This window comes from Bos indicus x Bos taurus, chromosome 1 (genome assembly GCF_003369695.1).
Source record: "Bos indicus x Bos taurus breed Angus x Brahman F1 hybrid chromosome 1, Bos_hybrid_MaternalHap_v2.0, whole genome shotgun sequence".
Taxonomy (NCBI): domain Eukaryota; kingdom Metazoa; phylum Chordata; class Mammalia; order Artiodactyla; family Bovidae; genus Bos; species Bos indicus x Bos taurus.
The window spans coordinates 73,554,197-73,577,876 of NC_040076.1; the positions used below are offsets into that span (position 1 = coordinate 73,554,197).

The following is a 23,680-nucleotide window of genomic DNA, read 5'->3' on the forward strand; positions in this document are numbered from 1 at the left end:
CAGCACTGGCCATAGGACTGGAAAAGGTCCGTTTTCATTTCAATCCCAAAGAAAGGCAATACCAAAGAATGCCCAAACTACCGCACAATTGCACTTATCTCACATGCTAGTAAAGTAATGCTCAAAATTCTCCAAGCCAGGCTTCAGCAATACGTGAACCGTGAACTTCCAGATGTTCAAGCTGGTTTTAGAAAAGGCAGAGGAACCAGAGATCAAATTGCCAACATCTGCTGGATCATCGAAAAAGTGAGACAGTTCCAGAAAAACATCTATTTCTGCTTTACTGACTATGCCAAAGCCTTTGACTGTGTGGACCACAATGAACTGTGGAAAATTCTGAAAGAGATGGGAATACCAGACCACCTGACCTACCTCTTGAGAAATCTATATGCAGGTCAGGAAGCAACAGTTAGAACTGGACATGGAACAACAAACTGGTTCTAAATAGGAAAAGGAGTACGTCAAGGCTGTATGTGGTCACCCTGCTTATTTAACTTATATGCAGAGTACATCATGAGAAACGCTGGACTGGAAGAAGCACAAGCTGGAATCAAGATTGCCGGGAGAAATATTAATAACCTCAGATATGCAGATGACACCACTCTTATGGCAGAAAGTGAAGAGGAACTAAAAAGCCTCTTGATGAAAGTCAAAGTGGAGAGTGAAAAAGTTGGCTTAAAGCTCAACATTCAGAAAACGAAGATCATGGCATCTGGTCCCATCACTTCATGGGAAATAGATGGGGAAACAGTGGAAACAGTGTTAGATTTTACTTTTTGGGGCTCCAAAATCACTGCAGATAGTGACTGCAGCCATGAAATTAAAAGACGCTTACTCCTTGGAAGGAAAGTTATGACCAACCTAGATAGCATATTCAAAAGCAGAGACATTACTTTGCCAACTAAGGTCCGTCTAGTCAAGGCTATGGATTTTTCAGTGGTCATGTATGGATGTGAGAGTTGGACTGTGAAGAAGACTGAGCGCCGAAGAATTGATGCTTTTGAACTGTGGTGTTGGAAAAGACTCTTGAGAGTCCCTTGGACTGCAAGGAGATCCAACCAGTCCATTCTGAAGGAGATCAGCCCTGGGATTTCTTTGGCGGGAATGATTTTAAAGCTGAAACACCAGTACTTTGGCCACCTCATGCGAAGAGTTGACTCACTGGAAAAGACTCTGATGCTGGGAGGGATTGGGGGCAGGAGGAGAAGGGGACGACAGAGGATGAGATGGCTGGATGGCATCACTGACTCGATGGATGTGAGTCAGAGTGAACTCTGGGAGTTGGTGTTGGACATGGAGGCCTGGCGTGCTGCAGTTTATGGAGTCGCAGAGTTGGACACGATTGAGCGACTGAAATGAACTGAATGACTAGTAATTCTAAGTATCTTTTCACGTACTCATTTACCTAATATTAATACATACTTTATATGTGTTGACTGTGGAGTCCAAGACTGTACACTTCTTGGTACAATTTTAATAATTTATCAGCACAGAGCACAAAGATGTTATGGAATATTGCTAAGTAAAATTGCTCAACATTTCAAGATAATATAAAGGATGAATAATCAAGCTGAAAATTGTATCTTAAAAGACACCTTACAAGAACACAGTTCTCTAAATAGAAAAAAGAAAATTATTTTAATCAAGAAAAAATGTTATCGCTAGAAAATATTTATTCAAATTCTCCAAAATTAATCTCTACTGTAAAATAGTGCTACAACATACAAAAGCAAACTGCTTATCGAGTGATCAGTTTTAAAAGTAATCTCACTTTTTAGGGTACTGTTACAAAGCTCAGGGTAACAGGAACACCCTCTTCTGTCCAAAAGCCAAACTGTACTTTTCTTGGTTGAGGAGAGTCAACACTCCCTACTGTGCAAGTTGACTCATATTCACTCAACATTTTGTGTAACATTAAGTCTATTGGGTCAATGAGCTTAGCTGCTGGTTTTCCTTTGCTAATTTTCAGGTCTTTTTTCCATTACGACCAGAAAACAAAAGTATGCAAGGGAGGCCCAAACAGGTGAAGATGAAAAGGTATATACACATCCAGTTGTAAAATAAGTCACAGGGATATAATATACAGCATGGAGAATATGACCAATAATAATGTAATAACTTTGCATAGGGACAGATGGTTACTAGACTTACAGTGATTGTTCCATTATGTATGCAAATGTCAAATCACTATGTGGTACACTGAAACTAACATAATACTGTACGTCAACTATATTTCAATAAAAACAGAAGGGAGGGAGGAAGGGAGAAAGGAGACAGAGAGAAAGAGTGTGAGGAGAGGATGCACACTGAGGGTCAGAAGGATAAAGTCCATTTAGTCATGGCGATAATGACAGATAACGGGAGAATTTTAAGAGCAAGATGGAAGAAAAGAAGCTTATCAGGGTCATCTATTCAGGCAACTTTAAACACAAACTCAAGACTTCTGAAAGATGAACAAAAAATCACGAGTCAGCCTCTGACCACGAAGGCCTTTCGCTGCTCCTGCTGCAGTCTGTGACAAGACTCTACAACCCATATACCTTTTCAAGGAGATCGTAACAAAATTACAGACCATCAAATTCTGACAAAACTTAGGTAACTTTTTGCAAAGGACCCTCAATGATTATCTTCAAATTCTGCTGCTTGAAGCTCCTCATTAGCTGAATGTGCTTCAGTGTCAGGAAGAGGAAGCTACATTCTCCCAATCCCACAACCTCTCTTCCAAATCATTAGTCCTCAGCTTACATTGGCCAATTCCCCAGTGAATGTTCTAGGTAACTGTAGGCTTCTTCTCTACTCTTAAGTTTTACAATCATCCAGGGATTTGATTCAGTTTAGTTCAGTCGCTCAGTCGTGTCCAACCCTTTGCAACCCCATGTACCACTAAAACACAAAATACAGTTACCATTATAGTTCTATTTATTACCCTCTTCATCTCCCAAACTTTACCTATATATTCTTTCTTTTAATTAAAATTTTTTTTCTTTCTTCTTTTAAAGCATAGGACTTACTCCATAAAATAATTTAAAATCGATACAGAAAAAGAAGTCCTCTATAATTTCTCTTTCACTGAAAGTAAAAGTGTTAGTCACTCAATCGTGTTTGCCTCTTTGTGACCCCATGGACTGCAGCCCATCAGGCCCTGCTGCCCATGGAGTTCTCCACACAAGAATACTGGAGTGGGTTGCCATGCTCTCCTCCAGGGGATCTTCCCAACCCAGGGATCAAACCCTGGTCTCCTACACTGCAGGCAGATTCTTTACCGTCTAAGCCACCAGATGATCACTATTCACAGCTTAATTTATCATTTAAAAAAATTTAATGCCTACATTACTATTTGTGTGTTGATGCAGGTGATATTACACATACTGCTTAATTAATACAGTATAAAGCTGTAGAGTACATGGTTTTCCATGTTAACATCCTATATTTTTCAATGGCTGCAGAGCAATCCACTCTACAGATAAATCAAATATTATGTAATCCCAAATAAAAACCTAGTTTTCAATTTTTTTACACTTATACTATCACTTCTATCCTCTAGGTAACCTCTCAAATATCTCAAAAGTGTAATCTCTTCTCCATCTGCACAACTACTATTCAAGTCACTATTCTCTTCTCATCTAGACTATCTCAATAGCCAACTGTCTCCTTGCTCAGTTTTCTCCACCTGTATTCCACTCCTCCTACTACAAAAATCTTTCTAAAATGCAAATCTGACCTGAACTCCTCACTGGCTTTCACTGCTTGTAGGATAGATTCCAACTTTCTGAACATGGTTTCTAAGGCCCTTAATCATCTATATTTTGTTTATACCTACATTTATTTCATCTTCTGCCTCTTGCTTCTCTATGTTAAAACCATAAGTAACTGCCTTAAGTTACCCGTGTCATTTTTCTTGCTCTTATCTCTTGGCCTCTGAAATATTCTGGTCACTGGCTTACCTAGCACCTATATATTCTTTAAATCTCAGATTATAAGAACATTTTTTGATTATTTACACCTGAGTTAGGGTGCTTAACTATGCATTCCTATTTTCCTTTCATTCTTTTAACTTCAACAAAATAAACTTCATACTTCTCACCGAAAAATGTATGCATTTTACCATGATACCATTTTTTAAGTGTATTTCTATAAATCCAGCCAGTTATCCTTCTAAATAAGGATAATTATCTCCTGCTAGTGTACATAATCAACTCCTAATGATCAAGTGATGTATACTATGTGAAAATGCTGAGAGTTTGCTGCTGCTGCTAAGTCGCTTCAGTCGTGTCCAACTCTGTGCAACCCCACAGATGGCAGCCCACCAGGCTCCTCCATCCCTGGGATTCTCCAGGCAAGAATACTGGAGTGGGTTGCCATTGCCTTCTCCAATGCATGAAAGTGAAAAGTGAAAGCAAAGTGAATCATAAGTCAAATCTAAACTGCCAATAACTTTCTTAAAATATAACTGAAGTACAGTAGACAAAAAACTTGTAAGAGTGCTTCTGGATCACCAAATACAGATCAAATAGTCTTCTGACTCAAATAATAATAAACATTATAAAGGTGTATCCTAAAATGTCACATAAGACATTAAGTAGCAAAAAGATACTACCTAATACAACATAAACTATGTCACAAAAATAAAACATTTTGGGTGCAATGCAGTTGATATCAATGTGGCACAAACAGCTAAGATTAGGACCTGCTATTTTGATCAATGTTTGTGTTAATCTATAGAGTCTGGGGAAAAAGAGGGGTGGTGATGAAAAGATCCAGCAACTCAAAGAATAAATCTCTAGCAACCAGATGTCCTAGTTTTCTCCTTGCTGGCTCAATAGGCAATCTGACAATATAGTTTTCTTGTGCCTCCACAATTCACTTCGCCACCCATGCGTTTATCTTCTCGGCTCATTTAAGTGTAGGTATACTTTGATTTCAAACTCCTCTGTCCAAACAAAACTAACCATTCCATTTGATGATGCCAGAAATTTACAAAGGCACATTTTTCTCCATAGTATTACAGTTATTATAGTTTTACAAATCACTTTTTTTGGTATATTATCCTCATACAATCTAGTAAGGTCAATAGTATTATTCATTCTGTATGTATATATGTATATGTTTACATGCAGACACACACATATCTATCTCTGGCAAACTTCCAAAGCTGGATGACTTACAGAAAAGCATTGCTGTTTAATTGCTAAGTCGCGTCTGACTTTTTTGCGACCCCGTGGACTACAGCCTGCCAGGCTCTTCTGTCCATGGGATTTCCCAGGTAAGAATACTGGAGTGGGTTGCCATTTCTTCTCTAGGGGATCTTCCCAACCCAAGGATGGAACTCGCATCTCCAATAAAGATAACAAATTTGTTGCGTGTGTATGTGTGTGTGTGCACTTTCCTGATGGCTCAGATTAATCAACAAATAGAGGTAAGATCAGAATTCTTTTTTGGACAACAAGAAAAGATTAAAAATAGGCAAATTTTGATTAAGAGAGAAGAGAGATTTTACTTTAAAATCAAAATCAAATTTTGATTACTTTAAGAGATTACTGAGGAAGAAAGGGCACCAACATCGGGAAACTAGCACAGAATATAAACTTCAGGAACGGATACTACTGTCTGTGTTCAATTTTGATAATCTCCAACTGAGCATATAAAAGTTACAGAAAAAAATATTTATAATAAACGGCAGTAAAGACAGTTCTACTCTGAAGTTAATAAATTCTTAAAATACTACAGATTTAATTGTGAAGGTAATTTTTATATGTTATTTATTAATTAAAATACAGATTATAAAAACTTAAAGGATATTTATATATAGCTTGCTTGAGATACATTGACCCTAGTTTGGTTACAGTGCCATTCCAACATATTGACATAAAACATAAATTGAAGATGACAGTTGGCCTTAAGAGCAATTTGCATGAGTATTTTTCAAAAGAGTACACTTACTTGCTATTTTAAAAAAATCTCAAATAGGATTCATTTTCAAATGTGATTTGCACAAAACATATTAGACACATTACAAAAGCACCAGTGTTCTTATGTAGATATGAGAATTTTAAAATAATATACTCTTCTCCTTTTACAAATCAATTTTCTCTGTAGTTTTGTTCTTTATGTGTGACCAAACAAGAACAACTAGTTTTTGACAGACTGATACTTAGCTAAAGCATGATTTAACATAACTTTTACCTAAAAGATTTTACAGAAATCAAAATTATGTATTTTTTAAGTATAAGTAAGGAAAAACCTAAGATGAATTAAGATTTCAAAAGAGCAAGGAGAAAGCTATCTTTCAGAATATCTCTTCTCAGAAATACTTAATAAATACCTAATTCATTATAATTAAAATATTTAATTGGTTAGACTAAAATAGTGGTTTTATTTTATAAAAAGACATTTTTATGTTCTTGTCTGTTAGTACTAAGTGCTTGGGGGATGAGCCAAGGCTACAATAAATCACTGCCTTATCGATCTAAATTTTAGTATTCCATTATAATTCACATAGTAAAGTCTTTGAGAAAAGGTCAAATACTCACCAATGTTTTGGGGTAACCTGGCTCAGACTGATAACTTCATCGAGGATTTCATTTTTAGCTTTTTCAAATAGTTCATTCTAGGCAACATAGATACAAGTAAGTAAGATTTTCATAAGAACAGTCAATTTGCCCTGCCATGATTTTCAGAGATAACTAAAAGGAAAGCCTGTGACAGGCTCCTGGCTGGGCTTAGGTCTGAAGTATCCATGACCTGCAAGTAATGCTCTTCTCTTCTACACTCTTTTCAGGAATGCCAATAACCAGATAAGGACACAAAAACGGACACAAATGCCCACCTTATTCACTCAATTCTGAATGTAGCTTTTCATGTAACATTTGTTTAGGTAAGTTTTTCATGTAATGTTATGTGACAGCTGTCAACACATATTAATTTTAATATAGTAGTGACAGTATCTAATGCTATTTTACAACTGATGGCATTTTAAAATAAAGGAAAACCAATACTTAAGTCCTATTAACTTAGAATAGTTAAAAAGGTTAAAAAGCTGATGTATCATTTTTAAAAGTTTATATTATATAAACATGTTAATTTATGACCTTGAAAGAATAGTCTTCAACTTCTTAGAAAAAAATTTTTTAAATACTTGTTTGCATATGCTAGAATCCCTAATGGATTTTTAATATTATGTAATAAATGATTTAAATTATTGTAGAAGTGACAACTGTTCCTCCAAATGTATTCCTGTAACTCTAAAATTAGTAATCATGGTTAAAAACAATTTAGCTTACCAGATTTTACTCATTAACTTAAATTCTGTTAGAGCACAATATTAAATTAGATATACACAAAATCCATAAGGCACACAAACATTACCCGGTCAAGTTCTCGCAGGCGAGGATAGTTATTCTTCCACTCAGTTTCAAGGTTAAAACGTGTTGCTGAGGAAGAAGGAAAGATGCTCAGGTTTGAGGAATCTCCTTCGTTCCAGACACAGTGGTTAAAGGCTATCTCACATATCCGGTATATTAACTGAATTTCTGAATGTGCATTGATAGTTCCTGAGTACTCTGGGCGAAAATGTCTGCTGCTGCTAAGTTGCTTCAGTTGTGTCCGACTCTGTGCGACCCCACAGATGGCAGCCCAGCAGGCTCCTCCATCCCTGGGATTCTCCAGGCAAGAATACTGGAGTGGGTTGCCATTTCCTTCTCCAACACACATATGCATGCTACGTTGCTTCAGTCATGTCCGACTCTGTGCGACCCAATGGACAGCAGTCCACCAGGCTCCTCTGTCCATGGGATTCTCTAGGCAAGAATACTGGAGTGGTTTGCCATGTCCTTCTCCATCTCAATATCTCAGAATCTGCATTATTGAAACAGTTTTCCAAAGTAATCCTTTTGACTTTAGTTTTTCCATTTTCAATCCACAGATCACACAGCTGACACAATTTAGTACAGTTGCTAAGAGCATGGGACTCTGAAGTCAAGTCACCAACTCAACTCTGATTTTGAACTCCATTCAAATCCCAGGTCTATTTTCTGTTACTGTGTGATGCTGGGTGCGTTATTATTCAGGCAAGTTATTCTCTGCCTCAGTCTGCTCTTTGGTAAAATGAGAATAATACAAGATTGCTGAGGGACTAATGGGCTAAATAGGTAGGATTTCCTACTGAGAAAACGGGAGGGTATACTCTTGCCAAATGAAACTATGGAAGCAAGCAAAACCATGCAAAAGGAAGGCCTGGAGTTCAGGAACCAGTACAATATACCTGAAAGTACACTGGCTGCTCTGCCTCCCAACACATTTCCTCTCATTCCTCTAACAAGGCGGAATCTGAGTTCTCTATAGTTTTCTAGGCTCTTTCTCTCAAACATTACTGCAAGCTTTCTGTTTAAACTCTGTAATGTGCTCCTAGCAATTGTTCCTCTGAAAGGAAAAATCCTGCTCTCATACAACTGAAGATTGGTATTTTTCCATTTCCCATATACTATTATAGTAAATGAACAAAAAGGAAGTCAAGAATCTGATGGATGCCTAAGTCTGTCAGGTAATAAAATACATAAATTTGAGAGCTTATTTTAAAAACCCAACGTACCTTTGAAACTATCAGCCTGTTGTTCAACTGACTCTCGTACCATTTTCCAAAAGCAGTCTGATACAGCAAGGCTTAGATTTCTTGTAGTCACCTGGTGTGCCTTTAGCATGCTTGTCCTACAAAACAATAACCAGAGTTAAAGTACATTAAAGTGGCAGAAAGGACAATACTATCACCAAGTTTGAGAATGTGCTTGTTATAACCTAATGAGAACAACCACTTAATTGCTTTATACTAGGGCTGTCCAATGAACTTTCCACGATAAAGTAATCTATATCTGTGCTGTCCAATACAGCAGCTACTAGACACATGGGTTACTGACGCCTTGAAATGTGTGGCTACTGTGACTGAGAAACTTCAGTGTTCCTTTAATGTTAATCTGAATTCAAACAAGCACACAGGGTTAGTGACTACTGTAATGAATAGCTTAGTTATTGTTGTTGTTTAGTCACTAAGTAGTGTCCAGCTCTTTGAGACTTCATGTACTGGAGCCCACCAGGCTCCTCTGTCCACTGAATTCTGCAGGCAAGAATACTAGAGTGGCTTGCCATTTCCCTCTCCAGGGATTCTTCCTGACCCAGGGATTGAACCCACATCTCCTGCTTGGCATGCAGAATTCCTTACCACTGAGCCACCAGGCAAGCCCTAGCACAGTTCTACCCACATCCCAAAAGATAATTCTCAAGACTATGGGTGAAAGGTCTGCCTTGACTTACTATACTAATATAGAGGAAAACACACTCTTCTAGCTCAAGACTCTCTACATGTTACAGTGTTTTAAAATTCAGTTGCTCTTTAGCATTTCCTTTTTGCTTTTCTGTTAGTATCTTATTTTCTGTTAACATCTGTCAGTATCTATTTAAGGATATCTCTTTGACACTGCCACCTCTCACTCCCAAGTTTCCCCAATACTCTGAGAAATCTGGATACGTATTTACACTTGATCTTAGCCAAAAGGCCGAGAAGCGATGGATACGTATTTAAAAATAAGTGTTGATTTTTTAAAAATCACCTTGTAAGGGAAACAACTTAAGAGGCACTGGTGTTGTCCCTGGTGCCCATATGCCAAGGGGCAGTTGATTACGACACAATGTTTTGTACTATGTGATAAACTGCTCCCAACTGTGTCCCAGTAGTCTGAGGACTTGCTTACTAGATACAGATGACTGTTTGAGAATTCATCTCTGAAAAGTCAACATTAAACTGACAGCTATAAGAGAAACTTTTAAATTGGAAACAGCTGAAGTTACTCCCTATCAATTCTTTAAATATTTCAATAAGATACTTACTTTAGGAGTTTTGAATTCTGAAAAAATTCTTCTTCATAGTCTCTTATAGCTTCAATGCTTTCAGAGCTGTTTCCTATGGAAAGATGGTGGTAAAGTTCTCACTAAGTTCATTTTTATTATTTGAAAAAAACAAAAAACTAATGATCCATCTTTGCATACCTTTTCCTGTTACAACAGCAAAATAACCTAGAGCTTTCATTGGGAAGAGTTTTCCTTCAATTATCTGCTGAATCTATTTTTAAAAGTAGGAAAAAATAAACATGACATGTGAGTTTACATAATTTCAAAGCATAATATGCTATTTAGAAAGCAAATTTAACAATGCTGTATATGTATATGTTTAGGTAAATGTATGTCTGTACAAGTGCTGAAATGTATTTCAAATGCTATTTGAGCAAAAAATAAAACACATTTAATTTTGTTATATTAAAAATGTATTATTAAACATAAGTATCAACATTAGAACTTGGAATGATGTACAGTGGCTTAGAGTCAGGCCTTAGTTTGAATTTCTGCTCTGTCACTAACTAGGTATGTGGCCTTAAGTAAGCTCCTTAACTTTTCATAATGGTAGTTGAAAAGAGTACATGATATTTAACACAGTGCCAGGCATGCAGACGCAATCAGTAAATGGTAGCTACTATTATTATTTCCCCAATATCTAAATTCTAACAAAGTTGGATGGTCTTTTTTAATTAATTCTGAAAAAAAAAATTGGATCCATTGGTCCTTAACTCTTTTGGGTCAAATCTCTTTTTCTAAATGTAATAAAAACTGCAGACTCTGTCCCCAGAAAAACAAACATTTGCACAGATCTATCATTCACACATAATATAAAAGAATTCCTACTTTCAGAAACTCATTCAGATAAACATTGAGGTAAGAATCCCTCTTCTAAGTAACATTCTTAAGCTAATGCTAAATCTTTAGTGTAAAAAGAAAAGACTGATACAAGCTTCAACTGTATTCAAAGGAAATACAAGTTCATTACCCTAAAGAAGAGAAGAAAATGAAGGAAAAGATGGGAAATGGGAAGGAAGCACAGAAGTTTGCTTCTACCTCATTTTCCCTTTTCCATATCAGGACCAATACTGCCATGGCAGGCCTTCTCCTTGAAAACAGGGCAAAGCTAAGGTCATGGAGACTGCAGAAAAGAGTTAACACAGCAGGCTGAGATCGCTGTCCTCAGAAAGGCCTGCTTGTCCTTGGCTGGCATCTGTGAACTTAACCGGTAAACAATCCCCTACATTGTTACAGAACTTTCCCTAAGTAACAGTGGCTTATTGTGCAATCAATGTGGTTTATGAACATCTGCTTTCCTTTGGGCGTCTGGAATTTTGGTATTTGTGGGTGCCTATGTGACCAGCCCTCAATAAAAACCTTAGGTGCTGAGTCTCTAGTTAGTACCTCGTTGGTGGAGGCTTAAGCATTTCTTGTGTGACTCTACTGGGAAAGGACTCTTGGAAAATTGAGCCTGGTTTCCTTCAGACATCATCTCTTGCATCTTCTTCTTAGGTATAAGTATGACTATGTACTGAGTCCTATGAGTCTTTCCAGACAATCAGTGAACCTAGAGGTGGTCTCTCTTGGGAATTCTTACCACAGAGGCATAGTCCCACAAATTTTCAGATTTGTGAGAAAAAGAGAAGTTCTAAACAGAAGCACAAGGGATGGCTATTTATATTTCAAGCTCTTGTTCTATGGGGGATGAAGTTATAATAATAACAATGGATGATAGCCACAATTTACGTAACACTCTCATGCTAAGCTCAACCACTTTACAGCAAACATTTAACTCAATAAATCTTCATAACCTATGAGATGTGCTTGTGCTTAGCTGCTCAGGTGTATCAGACTCTCTATGACCCCACAGACTGCAGCCCGCCAGGCTCCTCTGTTCATGGGATTCTCCAGGAAAGAATATTAGAGTGGGTTGCCATTCCCTTCTCCAGGGGATCATCCCAACCCAGGGATGGAACTCAGGTCTCCTGTGCTGCAGAATTTTAGTACCATTAATATTTTCATTTCCAACAGGTGACAAAGCCTAAAGCACTGAAAAAGTGAAATAACTTACCCAGTGTTACATAGCAACAGCAGAGCAGATGGGAAACTAAGGCAATCTGGCTTAGTTTGTGCGCTTTCACCCACTTTTACATTATGCCTTCAGAATTAAGAAGAGCGCATGCCCTAGTAAAACTTGCACACAATGGTACCTTGGAACAAAGTTCTTTCCTTGTTAAGGGAGGAGGAGAAAATGGACACGGAACACCATGCACAGATGTCATGTGTGTGTGTTTGTGTGTATGCTCAGGGGCTAAGTCGTCTGACTCTTTGTGACCTCATGGACTGTAGCATACCAGGCTCCTCTTGTCCATGGAATTTTTCAGGCAAGATCCTTCTTCAGGGGATCTTCGCAACCTAGGAATTGAACCCGTGTCTCCTGCATTGGCAGGTGGATTCTTTTATCACTGAGCCACCAGGGAAGCTCATATAGAAGTCACAAGAATATCAGAAATGAAAATAACCCTAGAGATAAACTAGCCTAATAGACTGGATTGTGCTCTTCCTGGATGCAGAACAAATTAACAAGATTTGCCCAAGGACATGTAGCCAGCTGTTGGTACAGCATGGATAAGAATGCTGAGCCTAGACACCCCATCCAATGCCTTCTTTATTATGAACATCTGCCACACGCTCTTTAATCAGTTAAGAAAGGTAATGTTTATCTGAATAAAAAATAAAAAAATTTAAAACAAAGAATAACATAAGTAATGTCCAGAAGGAATTTAAACCATCACTAGTTTTACACTAATTTATGAATATTAACTAATGTTAAAAAATACTGCAATGAGGTTAATGACTATGTCAGCCTACAAAATTTAGAGTAAGCAACATTAGTTTTAAGAATTTGAATCAAACTAGTTATAACTGTAGAATTACACTTAAACCTCAATTCTGCACTTATATAATTTACTATAACTTTACAATACTTTGCTTTTTTAATGAAAACCAAGAAAAATCCCATTACTACTTTTATTTCACAAGGAAATCTTTTTCCCCCCATTCAGTTTCTGTCATAACTAAAGCTTGCATAAAGAATTTGCCCTCACCCTGCTTGGACTAGTCACATTTTTCTCTGCCAGGTCTACTTTGGTCAAAACAAATATTGTCCTTCTTCCATGAGGATCCATTTGACTGACCAAGTCTGTAACAATGCTGCGTTCAGCATCCACAGATCCATCTGAAAATAAATTGAAAAATGACACTGTAATGGCTACAAAGTGGGTTTTAAAAACTTCAAGAAGCTACATCTTGTGTCTAACACTATAGTAAAATCATCTTTCTTAATATTTTATCTTAGTTGTGAAAAGAAATTCTAGCCAATAAGAATTTCTATGATGCCTACACAGGGAAATTCATCAAAATATCACCAACCTCAATTCTACTTATAAAATGAACAGGAGGAGAAAATAAAACATTTGTTTTATATGTTTATGTAAAGTGAAGTTGCTCAGTCGCGTCCAACTCTTTGTGACCCCATGGACTGTAGCCTACCAGGCTCCTCCATCCATAGGATTTTCCAGGCAAGAGAACTGGAGTGGGTTGCCATTTCCTTCTCCAAGGGATCTTCCTGACCCAGGGATCAAACCCAGGTCTTCCGTGTTATACGCAGACACTTTACCATCTGAGCCACCAGGGAAGCCCATGTTTATGTAACACATATGTAAAACAAACCTTCATTGCTAAATAAGGAAGAATACTAGTGCAATTAAAACCTTTCAATAAGATTTACCTTGAATACATAGTATGATGGCATTAGGGTTCTGCATGTAAGCTTTGCTGATACTGAAAATAGTTTCCTTTGTGTCAGGAGCCATCCCTGATGTCACAGTCTTGAAGAAAAAGGTTTTAAAGGTCATTATAAATGTCTGCCACAACAGAATAAGATAAGATACATGTTTTGTATACACTTACATTAATCACACCTGGTAGGTCAACAAGCACCATCCTCTGTAGTCCAGGACCTTTTACATTTAAGGATATGGTCTGTTCAGGGAAAAAAAAAATCCAAAAGCCAAAAAACTAACTGAAAGACAGCTTGTTAGCAATTTTTTTGTTGACACATATCCTGAAAATTCTTTATCTCATTCATTTAGATATGTGGTTCAGAAAAAAAGTTATGCTTTTTCTGATCATGGGAATAATTATTTCATAAAACTTTCCCACAAAATGAAACATTCTTTGGAATATTAAAAAAAAAAAAAAAAAGACTATCTTCGAACTGCTTCAATCTAAATATCAATGCTAATATCATGATTTCAAATCATAAAATACTGGATTTCCATAAAACATGGTTGAAATGAATTGCAGGACTTACCTCAGGGCTAACAGTACAGCCTTCTTTCACATTTTTCCGCATTCGGAGTTCTATTTCATGTCTTAATGCGGCAAGCTATCAATGGAAAAACAACAAAATCCTAAGAAAACTGTCAGTTAAATATTCCATTTAGTTGTCTTTTATAAGTTTACACAGATTATAAAAAATTACACATATAAACCTCATACGAAACCTACTTACATCTTCCTCTTTAGTAAGATCAAACTCCCGAGAACTATCTTTAAATAAGGCCACGTGATGAGGGCCTTCACTGAGAGTCACCTGAAATTAACAGAAAATTGAGAAGACTGTATTTACAATTTCTATTAATTCCCACAGTACTTACATGGTTCCATTTCCCAGTCAATGTTGTACAGAGTACCAAGCACAAAACCATCAATCTCAAAACTTGAAAAACTAAAAGGAAATTTTGCATTGCACATCAACAGTAAATTTAGGTAACAATTCATTTCTTTAACATTTATTGAGAGTTAAATGTTTCAGAGGTTGTAGGTGTTCTCCATCTCCACTCACTCCCTAGGTGATCTTATCCATTAGGGAGTTAACTACCACCTTTAGATGTTTGATTATGACTCCTCCATTTCCATCTCTAATCCAGATCGCCCTCCAAACTTGCACATCCAGCTGCTGCTTTGTTAACATCCCAAAGGCAAGCCCCAAACTCCTGATCTTTGTTCTTGTCTGAGGGATGACTTCTACTAATTTCTACACTAGGAATAATTCCAAATGCTACATATCAATTCTTTCGTCAAAATTCTTCATTTCAACACAATGGACAAACTTCGTTAAAGTGATTACTTCCCTGAAGAACTTCGTTTGGCCTACCTTTTTCTTTTAACTGAAATATGGTTAACCAACAATATTATGTTAGTTTTGGTGTACAAAACAGTGATTCAACATTTAAATACATTAGACAACGATCACCACAATAAGTCTATTGACCCAGAGGGCCTATTTTCTTACCTTAACTGGAGAACGTGTCATCATCTCCCCAGACCCTCTAGGAAATATTCGTGCCTGAGCAATCATTTCCAATACACTTGTTTTTCCAGCACTTTGATCTCCAACCACAACAACCTTACCACAAAATAAATACCACATATTCAAATTTTTTGATACAAACTTAAATTCAATACATTTGGAATGCTGCTGGGAATTAGTCTTTAAAAACTGTCCAGTTAAATGATTTTAAAATATCCAGAAAAAAAAAAAATGATAGTTTATACGTGGATGTGTACTGAAAATAAACAATAAAACATCAATTGGATCCATTATTTATAGCCAAATTTTTATTACTAATGCTAAACTACTAGTTTTAAAACCAGATTAACATTACTATTGCATAAATCTCTTCCATAGCTAGTTTACTCTTTATAAAGACATTTTCAATTCTGTGAGGTTATATTTCTCCTATGTACCTAATTTTATCTACCAAGCAGGAATTTTAATATCATAGACATCATGTATATATAATGCCAAATATCTGAAAGCCCTCCTTCATTATGCATAAATACAAGTAAACTAAAGGACCAAAACAGTCCAACAACATTCAATGCTTGAGACATCACCTAGAACACATGAATATTATAGAGAAAATTTTGTCTTTGTCTATGTATACACACACACGTAACTTTTTAAAAAAACTAATGTGCTTTTCTGCTAATGGGCAATTTCACTGTATACTAATTTTTCACTTACCCTCGGCAGATGATCTTGTGTATTATAACTGGCATCATAATCAGACAGAACATCAAGAACTTCAGAATACATATCAATCAAAGATTTCTATAAAATTCAAAAAATCAATATTATAAAATACAGAAAACATTTTAAAAAACCCACAGATGTGTCAGGATAAAAAAGCTGATAAATTCAAAGAGTTCCCATAATTATATTCTGAGTAAATGTAAAACAGTATAGAATAAAATTCCATAGCTTCTTATCCAATTTATTTCAAGAGACACTGATTTAACACAGTATGTTAATTCAGGATTTCCTAATCTTCCAATTAAACACTAAAAGAGGGAGGTTACTGTTTAACATTGAAGAGCTAGGGGCTTCCCTGGTGGTCCGGTGGCTAAGACTCCCAGCGTCCAATGCTAGGTGCCCTGGATGGATCCCAGAGCCGGGAACTAGGTCCCACACGCCTGTAACTAAGAATCCGCACACCACAACTAAATATCCTTCACGCTGCAACTTAAGAACAACTAAGGATCCACATGATAAAACTAAGGACCAGGGGCAGACAAATAAATAAATATTAAAAAAAAAAATACTAAAGAGCTAATATTAAGTGCCCAACAAAGAAAGACCATTAACACTCAATAAGCCAGGTACCAACTGAAAGGAATGTTTGGTGTTTCCCTCTCAGAGAGGGAGAGAGAGACTGAAGAAAAGGTAAAGTAGAGAAAGAATCACCAAAATTATTGTTAAATCAGTAAGGACGAGTAGTGTATACTGATAACTGGGCAGACTAAAACATGAGAGCACCAGGAGCAGACATCCTGTATTGTTCTCTCAGTAAAACCAGGGTCAAACAAGTTTTCTGGAAAATAACAAACTTCAAGTATTTGAGGAATGACTGAACATATAAACAGGCCTGGGAAAAAGGCTACTACCAAGCATTTAATAATTAAAGGTAAGTTTTAATACCAAAGTAGGAACAAAATGAGGGCCTGAAGTTCCTTTCACCTCTAAACACCTACAAGTAATTAAAAGGAAAGCAACTATTATCCCTTGGACCTAAAGATAAACAACAAACTTTTCAAATCTTCATTACTATTTCACTTAATGAGAGAAAATACAACTGCTCAGGTAAATTCTCAGTATTTATTAACACTTGGATGTGACTTTTCCAACTGCCACATATTGGCTTATAAATAAAGTCATGCTAGTATTATGCAGTTGTAATTTGGAGTCAGAACTACTAATACATGTTGGTTAAACCAGAACTGTATATCCTTGGACCTTGGCCACAAAATGCATGTGTCATGATTTATTGAAGTTTTGCTACATACACCTTCTGTTTACTTATATGACATTTAAGTTAAAAAAAAAGAATTACTTCAATTTAATGTAGCACATACAGGTTGTTTAGTGGGGAATAATAATATTTAATTTACTGATAATGGTAATTATCAATGTGCTGATAACAATACCAGCATGTTTATTCAAAAATTCTTTAAAATGCCTAAGGAACCTTCCAGAAGAAAATGTTAACTATTGTAAAACTGAAGAAAATGGGCTCTTCATGCAGTGGCACTACAAGTAAGGCAATAAAGAGGACACACGTAATTTTCTATTAACTTACTGATTTTACAGCTGCAGAAATGAAGTAAGCCTAGAAGTAAAGTGTTAGTCACTCAGTCGTGTCCAGCTCTCTGCAACCCCACGGGCTGTAGCCTGCCAGGCTCCTCTCTCCATGGAGTTCTCCAGACAAGAATATTGGAGTGGGTTGTCATTCCCTTCTCCAGGGGATCTTCCCCACCCAGGGATTGAACCCAGGTCTCCTGCATTGCAGGCAGATTCTTTACCACCTGAGCCACTAGGGAAGTTTAATATTTCATAAAAAAATAAACTGATTCACTGATTCACAAGTATGAAGAATTTATGGATCTAATAAAAAAACAAATGTTCGGAGACTATAATCTACAAAGTCTTTAACAAAAGACGAGACCTCCCTTTCCCCCAAGGGCATAAGATTAGAAAGAAAAGGATGATAGAACCCTTTGCAGTTCCTTAAAAACTGGTATTGATGAAGACACAATGTGAAGTGGCAGTTTTGAGAGCTAACAAGTTAAGACACACTTAAAATACCTTAAGCTTTCTATGATGGATGCCTTTGTCATCTTTCTGTAATACTAATTTTCTCAATTCTTTGTTCTCCTTTTCTAGCCGTTCCAAGATTCTCTGGTACTTTAACTGCAACACAGTAATACAAGTAACTTCATAAGAAACCAATCGGTTAAAAAATAACATTAAGTACAAATTAAAATCTTCCTTGATCCTGAAGCACTTAAAATGAATTATTTTATTTAAAAGTTAACTATGAAAATGTTGAACAAAATAATGATGAATATTATCTCAAACAATGAACTTCATAGTTTTCTGTTATAATTGGCATCTTATTGGAAAATTATTTGCTGTTTATGTTGAAGAAATTAATAAAAATACTAAAAATAAAAGGAGTTGAAAAGGCAAGCTCTTAAGTATACTCTATGAAGCACTATTTCCTGCATCAAAATTTTAAATCTTCAGTTAAGGCACATTTGACAAAAATTCAAATTTTGTTTATGCCCCTATATTATTTTATTAAAATGGTATAAAATAAAAATAGCTAACGGTACCTGACCATGCGTTACACGACAGGCCCTTTACTCAGTGTTTCACCTGTATTTAACTCCTTTAAGGCTTCATGTGAGGCCAAGGTTATACAGGTTAGGAATCAGAGGTTAGAGATGCTTAGGAGCCTATCCAAGGTCACATAGTTTTGAATATAGGTCTGAGTTGAGGGCCCAAACTCTTTTAAGTTTTGGTAAGCTTCTATGACCAGAGATTACACATTATAATTTTTAAAATACTGCAATAAGAACAATTTAAAAGACTAATATGTTTATACAAGCTTTTTTGTCAAATTAGATGCTTGGCTACGCCAATAAATGTGATCCTTTTCTAACTGGTCTGTTTATACTCGATTATTTCTTCTATAAACATTAACCAAGTTCAGAAAATTATTAAGAATTACTCTTTCTTACAACCAACTGGATTTTTTTAAATTTTATTTTCAATTGGAGGACAATTACTTTACAATATTGTGTTGGTTTCTGCCATACATCAACATGAATCAGTGACTGGTATACACATATCCCCTCCCTCCACAACCTCCCTCCCCATCCCACCAACTGGATGTTTTTGTCCAACTTTACAGTAACATGTCTTTTGTTAATGGAAAGAAAGAAATGGAAAATTTTTCTTGGAAAATATGTTAGGCTGTTACAATCTTCCAAGCACAAAGTAAATAACAAGAGATCATGGCTTTATCCTCAGAGAATGTCCAACTTAAGATAAATTTAAGAAATTATATAGTATGAGACAGGTAGAACTATAGGCTGGTTTATATTATAAATATATTTTTACAGAACTTGTTCATTTATATTCAGTAACAGTACACACAACAAACTTCTGGTAGTTATCTAAGAATTAGACCTATGCTGTCTAATACAGATGGTAGCCACTGGCCACATATGGATAATTAGCACTTGAAATGTGGCAAGTCTGCACTAAGGTGTGTGTTAAGAATAAAATACACATCAGATTTCTATAATTCAGTACAAATACACAAATACCACATTAATATTTTTATACTAACTAGATCTATAACTATTTTAGATCTACTTTGTTAAATATATTATTAACATTAAAATTTTACCTATTTCTTTTTACCCTTATTTTAATGCAAAAATTTTAAAGTACATATAGCTTGCATTTTATTTCAACTGGACACTATTAATATAGGTAATGTCATTATTATATCATGAATTCTCCATAAAGTACTTTCATCAATGCCTAGCACCTTCCAACAAATAGAAAGATTGGTATCAATAGGTATATATAACGGTGGTAGGATTTCTACTGGTTCACTTGGTAAATACCGAATCAAATATGGGGGCTACATTTTCTGGGACTGGAAACACTCTTTAGTATATGTCAATCTGCAGGCTTCCTACAGAGATGTGCTATGGGCCATCATGCAAAATTCTAGGCCAATAATTCTCAAACTTAAGAACTCATCAACATCACTTGAGGGTTTTTAAGAACAAAGACTGCTAAGTTCCACATCCAGAGTTTCTGTTTCAGTGCATTTGGGATAGGACCAATAATCTGCATTTCCAACAAGTTCCCAAAGAGTATTACTGATGCTAATTCTCCAGAGATCACATTCTGAGGCCAGTGATTCTTAATCTCTGGCTGCAGACTATAATCACCCAGCTGTGAAGCCATGACAATATTAGGGTTGCTCAGAGCACACTTGATTCTAACATATAGTTGAGTATATGAATCAATACATAGATATTAAGAAAACCTGAGACTCAACATACACTGGTTCCTAATTTCATTTAAATTGCTTTGTCGTACTTTTCTCTAAAAAGAGACCTGATGAGTCTTTTTAATTTAAACGGAATTACCACATATCATTGTATCTATAGAGAATAATTAATGATAGAGTGGATAACGTGGCAATTTTTCAGGAGAATGTTCTCTACTCGATTACATTGCACAGAACAAGTCTTTAAAATAATAATTGTATCATCAACTATAAGAGAATAACTCTTTAGTGTCAGAAATATTAATACCTTTGGAAAGATTATTATCTGATTGGGTTTGGACTTTAGAGAACTGTGATAGATTTCACTCCAATTTCTTTTAACTGTTCCTCTAATTAGCCAATTAATGTAAAAATACAAGCACAGGTTTATACAAGAACAAGTCACTTTCCCCAGTCTTTTCTGCCATAGTCTTCCTCTAAAATTAAAAGCATATGATTCACTCAACAATAGGTTTTACACATAAATGAGTTAATTAAACTTATCAAGTTCCTTCATTATTCCTTATTTCTCAATTAGCTTTTGCATTTGTGGGGGCATCTATTGATAATAATAAGGTTCTATCATTAAATCACTACAAACTTTGCTCAGTTAAAAAGATAAATTCCCACATCACCAAATTTAGAGTATAAGACAAACTCTTTGGTTCTTTTTACCTGACTATGAATTATATTAGTATTACCTGAGTATGCAGAAGCTCTTCTTGAAGTTGGTCAATTTTCTCTTTGTCTGACACCTAAATATTTAAAATAAAATTTTTTTGAGTAGAATTATGTTTGTATAGAATATACAGTAAGTTAACTTTTTAAATAAACCATTTTTAAGAGTAAAAACTATACACTTTACATGGATATTTAATAAAAGGAAATTTTAAATCAAATGCTTATTTTAAAAAGTAATCTTATTCATCAACAAAAACAGCTCAGGAAAAGTTTATATAAATGAAAACCTTAAAAAGAAATCATCTTCTTATTGCCGTTCTAGTCATTTCTTATGACTGGCTTGTTAGAAAAATAGATTGACACATACATTTACTAGGTCCTTGACAGGTTGTTTTGTACTCAAGCACAGGGACTTGGATGCTTGAGAAATAAGGCACTGAAATCCTTACAATAATGTTTTCAGAAGTCAGACGCGTTATAATGTACAGCTACTGAAAAAATTTATTGGTCATAGTTTATCTTTTAAGCAAACACTTATCCATTTTCATTCCGTAAGTAGGAAAGTGTTTAATATATGCAAAGAACAATTGCATTTTCAGAGCTTTAAGTGGAGCCAGATGCTTGCTTTTTAAATTTAGTTCCACTGCAAGATCTTCTAACCCATAATAAAGCGAATGCATCAGAGGCAGTGAAGTTGAGTAAAGCAAACAATTGATTTGAAAATAAAACAAAAGTAGGATAAAATCCACAGGTATTAGGGAAACTACTTCTAATTATTAGTAATGCTAATAGTTCTAAGATAAGATATTTAAAATAAAGAACTTTATTCTACGACAAGCTTTAAAGTAATCACAATTCTAAATATAAAACACAATAATCAATTGCAATTAAAATGATGTCATTTATGACAAATCTATATAACTGCTTTGACTCCTTAGTGAGATACCAAAGTTGCCATTCTCAATCTTAAAATAATTATCTAATTTCTGTACTCAAAATTTTTAAACATGATTTTATTCCATAGGAGACAAAAATCAAGTTAAAACTCAGGTAAATCTTTATTCATCCTGATTTCACTGGCTGCTTAAGCAGCCAAGACCTCATGGTAGCAAATACACATGAAAATATTCTAAATGATTTGCTTATTGAAGTGGACATTAATAACTCTTATCCATGCAATAAAATGTTATTTTGAGATTTTAATTCCTGTTTCCAAATGCTTTCTCAAAATTCCCCTCAAACTTCTTTTAAATAAAAATGACAATACTTGCTAGAAATGATAGGTACATAATCCACAATTGCTTTTTCCTAAAAAGCCTATGTCTAAAAATTTCAAATTTTATTTTGCAAATGAGAAAAATGCAACATAAAACAAACTTTGTATTACTGCTTCTCACTCCAGTACAGCAAGCAGCAACTTGTGGATAGAAGCATTTTTCATGTGACTATGTGTTTGTGTAAAATGGACAAGAATTATTAATCATCTCCTAAAATGTGACAAAACAAGCATGTTGAGGAGCCCACAACCCAAAGAACAAACTCCTGAAGGCCAATGAAGAAATTAATTCCATATTTTGATCATATGGCATGACATCACACTGTAATAATGTGATCACAAAAATTGTTATGCAGATTATAATCCCAATTCATCTGGAAAGTTACTCTGATTTACTGTTCCATTAAATATTCATCCAACTGAAGTTAAAATGGTATGAAATATATAAACAGCATTAGTATAGGATGTGAATACTTAATGATATCATGCAATATAATCTAAGTTACAGTAGAAAATCCAACATATCTCTACAACTGGGGCAATAATTAAGAAAGCAATATAATTACACAAAACAGAATGTTTATACAAGCCAAGGACTATAAAGGACTAACCTTGACAATTTGGTAAAATAAAAAAGATATATAAAGAATTAAAATGATATAAGGTTATTAAAATATTACAAACACAATTTTTATGCTAATATTAGTATTTAGTAACAACTTTTTAGGAGTATTTAAATTTATCATGTGCCCTTCTGGTGTGACTGTTAGGAATAACTCATGCATAGTTTCAACAATACACTTCCTATCTGCTTAACGTTAAATTAAAAGGTTAATACTATATTATATAAAAGACAAGTTGATGATGAGTCAAGAATTAGATCTAAGATTTTACAGGAAACAAGATTAAAACCTTTAGGTTCACAAAATAAATCTTAAAGATTAGTGATAAGATACTTTGACATATTTTGAGAGAATAATACATGCTATTGTTAGTCTATCACTTATTTGAAGTCTTAACTAGCAACCTGGGATGTATTTTACTTTGATGCACTTTACTAGTAAAATTCAGCTACTTACAGTAAGTCCTTGTCCTATTGTTTAATATATTTAGTTTTTATTATGAAATTAGTTCAAAACTCACCCTGACAGAAATGGGTATCAATAGTCTTGAAACCAGAGCTTTCCTACAATTCCAGGGCTGTAAAACTGATGGAGAAAGAGCGGAACCCTCTGCAGAAACAAGCTAAAGCTGAAAAAGAAAAACCTTTACTAGCTCCTAACAAAACCAAGCCTGATTTTTAAATTTTAAGCATTTCTTCCCACTAAGCAATTGTAGCCATTCTGAAATATGGAGTATAAGA

At 35.2% G+C, this 23,680-nt stretch overlaps 1 protein-coding gene across 4 annotated transcripts in view; it reads right to left on the bottom strand.

The window, feature by feature from the left end:
- The window catches only part of OPA1 (OPA1, mitochondrial dynamin like GTPase), an 86,605-nt gene that overhangs the window by 43,074 nt on the left and 19,851 nt on the right, over positions 1–23,680 (bottom strand). For all 4 annotated transcript variants that reach the window (XM_027538219.1, XM_027538201.1, XM_027538211.1 and 1 more), the window contains 14 exons: positions 21,062–21,115; positions 18,092–18,196; positions 15,974–16,060; positions 15,239–15,352; positions 14,456–14,536; positions 14,255–14,329; positions 13,852–13,923; positions 13,670–13,769; positions 12,987–13,117; positions 10,036–10,108; positions 9,877–9,949; positions 8,588–8,703; positions 7,366–7,430; positions 6,531–6,607 (listed from right to left, as the gene is read on the bottom strand). In XM_027538219.1, the coding sequence (XP_027394020.1) occupies positions 6,531–6,607; positions 7,366–7,430; positions 8,588–8,703; positions 9,877–9,949; positions 10,036–10,108; positions 12,987–13,117; positions 13,670–13,769; positions 13,852–13,923; positions 14,255–14,329; positions 14,456–14,536; positions 15,239–15,352; positions 15,974–16,060; positions 18,092–18,196; positions 21,062–21,115 (1,223 nt within the window). The remainder of the gene's footprint in view (positions 1–6,530; positions 6,608–7,365; positions 7,431–8,587; positions 8,704–9,876; positions 9,950–10,035; positions 10,109–12,986; positions 13,118–13,669; positions 13,770–13,851; positions 13,924–14,254; positions 14,330–14,455; positions 14,537–15,238; positions 15,353–15,973; positions 16,061–18,091; positions 18,197–21,061; positions 21,116–23,680) is intronic.